Here is a 10,000-nt window from a genome sequence, read left to right on the forward strand (position 1 = left end):
GTGCTGGTGTTAATCAGATTTAATATTTTAACCTGTTATTAATAAGTAACAACGTCACTTCAACACGTCAGCGTTAACAGGCGAGACCACACGCGAGCCGAGAGCGATAAAACAGAAAACAGGAAGTTACATCACTGTTACTTGACAAATGTTGGGCAACTTTTTAAACTGGACATGTCTCTATCAGCTGAAGATCTACTGTGTGTTCTGCTGAAGAACAACAAAATAAGAATAATAAGACTAACAAAAAAAACAAAACAATCAACACTGATGATAAACAACACTACTTTATACAATTACTACTAATAACAATTAACAAAAGAAATACTACATAAACACAAAACACTAAAAACAATAATGATTATATTAGGGGGGGGTCTCTCTCTCTCGCTGTGGGGGGGTGTCTCTTTCTGTGTGTGTGTGGGGGGGGGGGGTCTCTCTCACCTGCGAGGTCGGACAGCTCGGTGTCAGTAACAGCAGATAAAGCTTCTTCCAGTTCCGGGTCAAGGGTCGTCACATCCTCCTTGTGGGCCTCCAGTGGTTTCTGTTTAGGCACAAACACCTTCCCTAGAGGATCAGAGGAGAGAGAGTCAGAGTCACACACTTCCTGCTCCTGTCAGTTAAAGCCACCTGCACCGTTCCCGTTGCGTTACCTGAGACACTGTAACCCTCACACCCTCTCCCGCTCCTCAGACCTGAGCAGTGACCTACATGCTGTATTATTTAGTCTGTGGTTTAGACCTCACACTCATCTGGAGCTCAGACGCTTTGATCATCTGCTCAATACAGCGAATCATAAACCAGACGCTTAGTGACATCATCAGGGTGCAGAGGAGGGAGGGAACACCACGGTGCATTTAACAACACTGCTGTGTGTGTGTGTGTGTGTGTGCGCAAGTGCACCAGATGTTTCAGCTGTGCAGAACAAACTCATAACGCCAACACAGATGGCAGCAAAACAAGACTTATCATGCTAACAGCTAAACCTAACCTCATGGGACTGTGAGGACCGTTTCCCTCACTCTCTCCCTCACACACACACACACACACAGCTTGAACAATCCTACACCTTTAAAGTCATGCAAGTTCATACAACACGCTGGTCATTAGCCACAGCAACGGCAAACAGGAAACACACTGAGCCAAAGTGTGTGTGTGTGTGTGTGTGTGTGTGTGTGTGTGTGTGTGTTGGTCGGTAATGCAGAACAGCTTTTGTGCTTTTTTGTACTTGTGGAAACATGTCGTCATAGAACATCTCTCTCTTTATCTCACACATACACACAACATAATATAATATAATAGTCTGTATTTAATACTCGAGGTCAGAAGTTCAGCATTACAGTAACCATGACGACGCCCTTCTCTGTCCAAGCTAGCATCAGATTACTCCCTAGTTCAGTCCGAGCTTGAGATTAGATTTATGATGATCCTCAGTCCCACATGCTGAAATAAAGCTCCAGCGACCCCGGTTTCCTCCAATACAGGGTGAAGACGTAGCGCTTCGGTCTCCGCGGCGGACCAGCACGAGTCCTCACGAGGTCCAAATGTTTGTACGGCACTACAATCGTGGTGCTGTTTCAGAGCTCGGCGCCGCGCCAGGCCGACTCGCTCCGGGGGCTGACCGTCCAACGAGCCGACCTTGGACGACCTGGCTTGATCTCGCCCCAGCACACACACACTTCCTGTTTTCTGTTTTGCCCACCACACACAAACACAAGCGTTTCTGTTCAGACCGTGAGAAACACAGCCAAGTCCAGATGGGAGACACAGTGGAAGAAAATGTGTGTTAGTCCGCCACTTCGTTTCAGCTCAGCAAGGCATTATGGGTAAGCTGGCAAAAACTCTGCTTCATGATTAGCCGGGCTAGCACGCTTCCGTCAGCGTGTAGAACCCGAGGGAGCGCTACAGGAAGTGTTTCGGCTTCAGGAATGTGAGAGCGCACAGCCAGTAAGTGTTTTACTTCACTTAATTAATTTAACACGAGTAACCCCAATTACCACACACACACACACACACACACACACACAGGGTTTATCACTCATCAGATGCCAACACCTCTACTGACGCGTCAACCGGCCAATCAGAACTCTCCATTCGGTGTGGAGCAGCACAAAAGACCTTTAACACAATATTAAGACCAACTTTTTAGACCATTTTTAGTTCCCATATTCCACTAGCAGTAATATTTACATGTTTAAAAAGTAAAGATAACTTTATTTCGACATGACATTAGAAAACCCAAATAAACAGTTTGATGAAGCCTCTGTCTGAAGCCTCTGTCTCACCTCCGAGACACATTGGCAGGACTTCCGTCTAAGAAGTTGTAACAGGTACAGGACGCGTAGCAGTAACGCATAACGCGAGAGCAAACTGTTAGCTAGCAGTTAACCGATCACAGGCGGATTTTTAAAAAGGGTGGGCAAATACATTTGTGCGACCGTCAATGTCACGTCAACTTAAGAGAAACAAACTAAAAAAAAATTATGGTTACAAAAAAAAAAAAAAAGTTTAAAAACTTTGAAAATACTTTTCAGGTTTAATTTCTGAAGTTGTAATTTAAGGAGGAAAAGAAATTATAAGGAAAAAAAATATATATATATATATATATGTATATATATATATGTTATTTAAATTCTTTACTTATTAAAATTATCCGGAAAGCAAAACTAGACGCAAAGACACGAAGAGATGAAGACAATGTTGAAACGTGTCTCATTTAGTTTATATACATTTTATCTGAACCCATGTCAACTTGCATCCAATCACACGCCCTCTAGGACACACAAGCCCCGCCCAAACCCTGGGCTAACGCAGCATCGAATCAGCATCAGTGCATGATTAGCGTGATTAGCGTGATCTGGGGTCAGTGTTTTAGTCCTGGGTTCTCTGGTGCAGATCATTAGATCAACATCCTGTGAGACCTTTCACTTATTGTAACACGAGTGTGTCTCCAGCGCTGCGAGGACACCGAGAGCACAAACACCAGTCCGTGGTGATCTCCCACAATCCCTCAGAGCCCCAGCACTGGCATCGCTATAGCAACGGACATCGCTGGAGGACGCTTTATGGAGCAGGAAAGAAAAAAGAAAGGGAAAAAAAACAGACTTGGCACGGTTCGCTCACAAAACTCCGCCCCTTTTTCTTTCTCTCCGAGCTGAGCCGAGTCCCGGAGGAATTCCTCCGCTTCCTGTCTCTCCTGGAGTGAGGGATAAATCCTCAGCGCCGGAGTCCGGGAGGACGAGTTACTGACGGGGACAACAGACGCGTCCGACATGTGACCCGGGATCACATGACCCGATACTCCAGGAGACGAGTTCATGAAGCTGGAAGTCCAGAAAAATTATCCTTGAGGGGATAAAAGTAGCTTCAATTCAGCAGTGTGTCTAAGAGTGTGTGTGTGTGTGTGTGTGTGTGTGTGTAACCCAACCTTCATCTGTCCTTGAAGCTCAAGATCATAACTACAGCAGGACACACACACACACACACACAATCCCAGATTTCCAGCAAAAAGCAGTTTGATGCATCGCTGAGTAACTGAACAGGGACGGCTAACTGTTTCCTGCACAAGCATCACACACACACACACACACACACACACGTTACTGATTAACCGCTGACATTGAGAGCGACACCCTGATTAAAACAGTACACAGCTCATAAGATGATTAACAGCACCGATCAAAAACACACACACACACACAGAGCTTTTCCCCGCAGTGATGTCATTCCACAATGACGTCCAAATCTTGTTTCAAAGTAATGTATTGTGTGTGTGTGTGTGTGTGTGTGTGTTTAGGTTTACAGAGTGCAGGCATTAGCTCACGCTCCTGGTATCCAAGTTTATAACAAAATTCCAAGATTTTTCCCAGAGCGCTTCGAAAAACACACATCAAAGACATAAAGCCGGGGTTCAACCCAACACACTCTGTACCTACTATTTCTGTCCCTCTCACACACACACACACACACACACACACACACACACAGCTGAAACAGGAGAGGAGGTTCAGTAATGAAGCAGGCTTTTCATCATGAAATGTTAATGCGGAAACCTTCAGCCTGAGTGTGTGTGTGTGTGTGTGTGTGTGTGTGTGTGAGTGAGAGAGAGAAAGAGAGAAAGGTGGAAAGTGATAAACTGAGTATTTGTTCTTCACAATGTTCGACATTCAGCGGAGCAGTGAGACAGAACACACACACACACACACACACACACTAATCACATCACCTCAGTCTAACCCCCCCCGACTCTTCTGCCCCTCCCTCTTGTCCTTGACTTTTTCTCTAACATTTATCACACCGCTTATACACAGCATTTTCCCTGGTTGTGTTATCTGCCTTCATCACGACACACACACACACACACACACACACACACACACACGGACACCTGTTGACCTGTTCATGGTGACCTCTGACCTTTCTTCTCTCCAGTGAAGGGCACGTAGTCGTCCCGGTCCTTATGGTCCAGCGCCTGTTTCTCCAGGTACTGCAGCAGCTTGTCCCGGTTGAACGGCCCCGTCGCCCCCTTCTCCGTCTGGTCCTTCTGTCTCAGCCCCGCCGGCAGCAAAGCATTCTGGGTAACAAGAGGAAAAAAGAGAAAACAGAAGAGTGAAATCTCAGATATAATACTTATAATAACGTGTGTGTGTGCGCGAGAGAGAGAGAGAGAAAGGGAAGATTTTATACAAACTATTAAGCAACGCATCTAACTAAAATAAAAAATCACATACATTATGTAGACTGTATATTTATTGTAGGGGTGTCTCTGACACACACACACGTCTTAGCCGTCATCATCAGTTTATTTTATTTCACTTACACTCTTAATGTTTATCACTCTCTCTCCTAATCGTACATTTATTTACTATGATCTTCCTGTTGTGTGTTTTCTCAGGCAACTGGCAGAACAACATCACATCCGATTGAGCCTTTATTATCATCACGGTCGTGTGTGTGTGAGATGAGAAAGCGCTCTCAGGCTCATCACCTCAGGGTCCATCTCCTCCAGAGCGCTCTCCAGCTGCTTCAGCTCCTCCTCCGAGAGCTTGTCGAGGATCTCATCCTCATCGATCTCCTTGTACTTCTCCAGATCTTTCTTGAAGGACAGAGCCATGATGGAGCACCTTCAGGTCCAGTGCAGGTCAGGATCTGTGGAAACACACACACACAAAAGTCAATAATGGCTGGGCAGGGTGGTGTGTGTGTGTGTGTGAGTGTGTAAGTAATGAAAGTGTAACAAATGCATGGAATGAAGTCCAGGCCGGAATCCTTCCTATTTTGACTTTGTCTAACATATAAACAGGTATTTGAGTGTGTGTGTGAGTGTGTGAGTGTGTGTGTGCGCGCATAAACACCGTGCAGCACAGCGTGATTTTTTCAGCCTAAGTGATCGCTGGAAAAACCTGTTCATGCAGTGAGTGAGAGCCTGAGGTATTGTTCAGCTGCTCTAAGACGTTCTCAGCTTCATTCATGAGTCGACACACACAGTCAGGCTAAGGTATGAGATCATTTCCAGCTTTTTATTTATTTATTTTTATCTAAAACATTGGACGAATCTTCATGTTCCCTCATGTGACCTTTGACCCCGTGCAGGAAATTAGACTGGAAACATTTCCATCTTTAAACAGCCTAAACTCACACTGACCCGAGAGACAGAGAGAGAGACAGAGAGAGACAGAGAGAGAGACAGAGAGAGAGAGAGAGAGAGAGAGAGTCACAAGTTCAGTTCAATTCAATTTTTTTATAAAGCGCTTTTAACAATCGTCATTGTCGCAAAGCAGCTTTACACAATCAAAAGAATTATTTAGGTTTGTATGAAATGTGAATGTGTATGAATCAAAATGATCAGATCGTCCCTGGTAAACAAGCCGAGGACGAGGGCGACAGTGGCAAGGAAAAACTCCCTGAGATGGTAATAGGAAGAAACCTTGAGAAGAACCAGACTCAACAGGGAACCCATCCTCATCTGGGTGATAACGGATAGCAGGGATTGATCTGCACTCATACTGTGTGTCAGAAGGCTGGAGGTTCAGCTATAACAGGAATAACCTCAGACTGTAAACATGCTTCACTTCTACCCACTAAGCTCTCTGTCTCTCTCTCACACACACACACACGTCTTTATTATTACTTTTTCCCATATGATTCCCGACACCAATTCCGCAAATATGATTCCTCCATGTGACCCTTTTCCACATGATTCGCTCTCAATGTTTCCAGGTGATTCGCTCCAAATGACTCCCACCACACGACTCCCTCAAAGAGATTCGTTCTGAACGATCCCCTTATCATGACTCCCTCGCATTCGCTCTTAACAATTCCCTAATTATGACTTGCTAATTATGACCCTCTAATTGGGTCCCTCCCCATGTGACTCCTCTAAACGGGCTTCCTCCCAACAACACCCTTCTTACGATTCTCTCCTCATAACTCCCTCCCTTTGATTCCTCTATATGATTCACTTTAGGCGACTCCCTCCTTACGACTCCTCCTGTATGATTAACGACTCACTCCTGTGAGGACGAAGCCAAACCGCAGCGCGAGGTGAGGAGTTAATTTTAGCTATCATAATGAAACCCATGTGTAATACAATAATAAGCTTTCCCTTTACGTATCTGTCTGTGTTAGTCGAGTGGTAGTCATGTGATTCCTGGGAGTGAGATCACACAGGTCCGACAGGATTAACAGCAGCTACAAACACAAAACCGAGCTACAATCCGAGGTGAGCGGCGCTTTCTGATCAGGTCTTGGAGAAGAAAAAAAACAAAGAACAGGACTGATCACATATTAGCGCTGCGGTTTAAAGAACACAAATCTTAATCAGCTGGAGCGAAGGCTTGGATTTAGTCACACCCACAAAAATATATAAAAGGAGTGAGGCAGGAAAAAAAAGCGAAACACTGAAGAGCAAAACTAAATCAGGATTAAGAATGAGACGAACTTGAAATGGTTCTTAAACAGTCATAAAGCTAAGAGGACTTTTCAGCGCGCACACACACACACACACACACACACACACACACAATAAGCAGAGGAAAATTCTCACAAATCTGGCTGGCCCAAGAGTTTGACAGAACAGGAAGCAGCAAGAGGAAAAAACTTAATGGGAAAAACGCTCAGAAGGAGGATTTAGTGTCTCCTCGAGCGGGACTCGGTTTATACGTCTCTGTTTTGGTCCCTCGCGCCAACCTGTAAATAAAGCAGCGGCCAGCGGCGCAATAAAACCCTGCTGCGTTTCGATACACACGTAACAAATCACTACACACACATATATACACACACACAGGACTGTAACGATCTTAAGGCAAAAACAAACAAACAAAAAAAAAAAGATCCTGTACGAGTCCTAAATGAGGTGCGCTATAGTGAAGCTACGAGGCTAACGCTGCTAGCTGTAAATCCTACGGAAAGGTTAAACCAGTGATCAGGACCATTATAGGAATTATGATCGAGATGATGAGACTCGATCCAGAGAACCCAGCCAAAACCCAGCGAGAGAGAAAAAGAGAAAGAGAGAGAAACAGTTGCGTGACTTTTTAGCTGAGGTAATCAAACTTTTGTTGTTCTGCTAAAACTGCTGCAGTTAAGGGAACACCCCTCTTCTGCGCCAGGTACAATTTGACTAATTGCTACCCATTTGTGTATGTTAACCCTGACGCCTCTACGTACATTAAAGTAGAGTCAGTTGTTCCACAGGGCTTAGTTCTAGGTCCACTGATCATCCCGGTTTTCTTTCAATAGCTCCGCTGTTATATACACGGCACGGCAAAGCCAGATGAGAGAGCTTAATAAAGTTATGGATTAAATGCGTGAAGAACGTTAAACACTGGATGATTGTTAACTTTCTTCAGTAAGAGAAGTACTGGTACTAAGACCAAATGCAGTAAGTTTACTGATCACACAGTAAATCTGGATGGCCTTTCTGTTTTACGATGTGCAGCAGTAAAATACTTGATTGTAGGTTCCAGAAGCTCATGTAGCTCATGTTTTATCTCAGAAATATCACCAAGATAAGGAATATTATGTCTGTACAAGATGCAGAGAAATTGAGTCATGTTTTCGTCACCTCCAGTTTTTGTAACGCCGTACTGTCTTTGAGCAAAATGTGCAGGATGTTTGTTGGTACCTCGTATAATAAAGACGTTAAGCCGTGTTACACACTGGGTTTTTACGGCATGGAAACTGGCGTGTTGTTCTTTCAGATTATATTCCACACAATTGAAAAGTGAAGGTTAAACACACACACACACACACACACACACACACACACAGCCCAGCATCAAGCACACATTTTTAACATCGCTTGCATCATTAATTCTTTAATGCTTGCACAGACCATTTATTATTTAAGATGAGGTTCATGACTTCCTGCTGTTAAGATGAAAAGTCCAGTGTGGAGTCTGAGACTGATGATAATCAGGTCATAGAATGACGTAGCGTTTTTTGTTATCTAAACAACACACACCATGTCTCTCTTTTTCTCTCTCTCTCTGTCCCTCACACTTACACACACTAAACCGTCATCCTCTAAATAAAGGTACATCTTATTTCAACATGGTCCAAACAGTACCAAGACGTTACACACTTTTTATAAATAAAGATAATCAAAGTGAGTGTTTTAGTCACACATGACAAGTCCTTGTTCCTGCAGCTGTATATCCAATGTAGTGCACTAGATGAGCACACTACAGGAAGTCAGGAAGTCATTTGGGACCTGGCCTACTTTTATTTACAGATACTGTTTCACATCTGAAAAGGAAAAAAAAACGGCGAGCTGAATAAAGGGAATGAAAAAATGTTATTCTGGATGCAGATCAGTTTGGATTGGCCGCTTGTTTGAACAGTTACACTTCATTCACATTAGGTTGTGAACATGGCCTTATACGTGTGACTTGCTGATAAGATCGCAGCTCTCCGAGGTGTTGAGCGTGTACACACAGACGCGGTTTTGTTTGTTTCTCGCTAACAAGAAAGTAAACTCAGTCTCCGTTTCTTTCTTTTTAACTCAAACATACATGTTAAAGAAATTCTTCAAATATTACGTCGAATTATTTATTAATCAACGCTACTGTAGATGTCGCACTGTATAATTCGATAAATATGATCTATAAAAATGGGTGAGGGGGAAAAAGAATCAAGTTACAGATTTTTGTGTATGGCAATTCAAGTTGACACACTCCAACATCCACTTTTTTTTTATTCATTTTTCATTTATAAACGCTTGCATTTGAGGCTGTAAAATGTTGCAGTTTCTCTATAATCCTTCTATTTAAACTTTACATGTGATAATTTAATATCGATTCTGTACATTTATAAACTTAGTAATTACAGAATCGCGATGCTGTACCCATGTATTGTGACGATATCGTATCGGGAGACCTCAGGTAATCCCCCTCCCTAATGATTGGTATATAAAACACCAACCTCATGAGAAGTTCATCTGGAATTTCCTGTAATTAAAATTTTCCTTCTGAGTCGCAGCTCATGACAACAGTCACGATGGAAAGTTTTAACAAAGACACAAATACTGCCTTTAACACCGTAGTGAACCAGGTGTAAGTTCTAGCTAGTTGCTAGCAGCAAGCACAACGGCAATGAACTTCAATACAGCATTGCGATCAGTTCTTCTGGTCTTTTCAGGAGACGTTCATTGCATATTGAGTCCATGTTTAAAGATGGCGGTCACAAACTGTTAGTTGAAATTGATAATTCCGACCCCAGCCCTTGGCGTAAGCAGTTCTTTTTTCCAGCCCAGCAAGGAATGCCGTCATAAACCATTCTCCCCGCGTCTGAGAGCTGGTTCGTGGCCCATCTAAACACAAATAACTGGTTAGAAATTAGACGTCAGTCCGAACTAACGCCAAACTAGCCCTGGAACCGCACTGGTGGAAAAGGGGTAGGGACGAGGGAAATGTTACAGTTTCAACCTAATATTGCTTAATTAATGCTTTACAGGATCAAATTATTGACATTTATGATACGCCTGAATCTCTCGCTAAGT

At 43.5% G+C, this 10,000-nt stretch overlaps 1 protein-coding gene across 1 annotated transcript in view; it reads right to left on the bottom strand.

The window, feature by feature from the left end:
- The window catches only part of tmod2 (tropomodulin 2), an 18,450-nt gene that overhangs the window by 6,580 nt on the left and 1,870 nt on the right, over positions 1–10,000 (bottom strand). Inside the window, exons 2-4 of the mRNA XM_053500893.1 lie at positions 4,988–5,148; positions 4,417–4,573; positions 445–567 (exon numbers count right to left, since the gene is read on the bottom strand). Coding sequence (XP_053356868.1) covers positions 445–567; positions 4,417–4,573; positions 4,988–5,113 — 406 coding nt within the window. The 5' untranslated portion in view covers positions 5,114–5,148. The remainder of the gene's footprint in view (positions 1–444; positions 568–4,416; positions 4,574–4,987; positions 5,149–10,000) is intronic.

This window comes from Clarias gariepinus, chromosome 7 (assembly GCF_024256425.1).
Source record: "Clarias gariepinus isolate MV-2021 ecotype Netherlands chromosome 7, CGAR_prim_01v2, whole genome shotgun sequence".
Lineage (NCBI taxonomy): Eukaryota > Metazoa > Chordata > Actinopteri > Siluriformes > Clariidae > Clarias > Clarias gariepinus.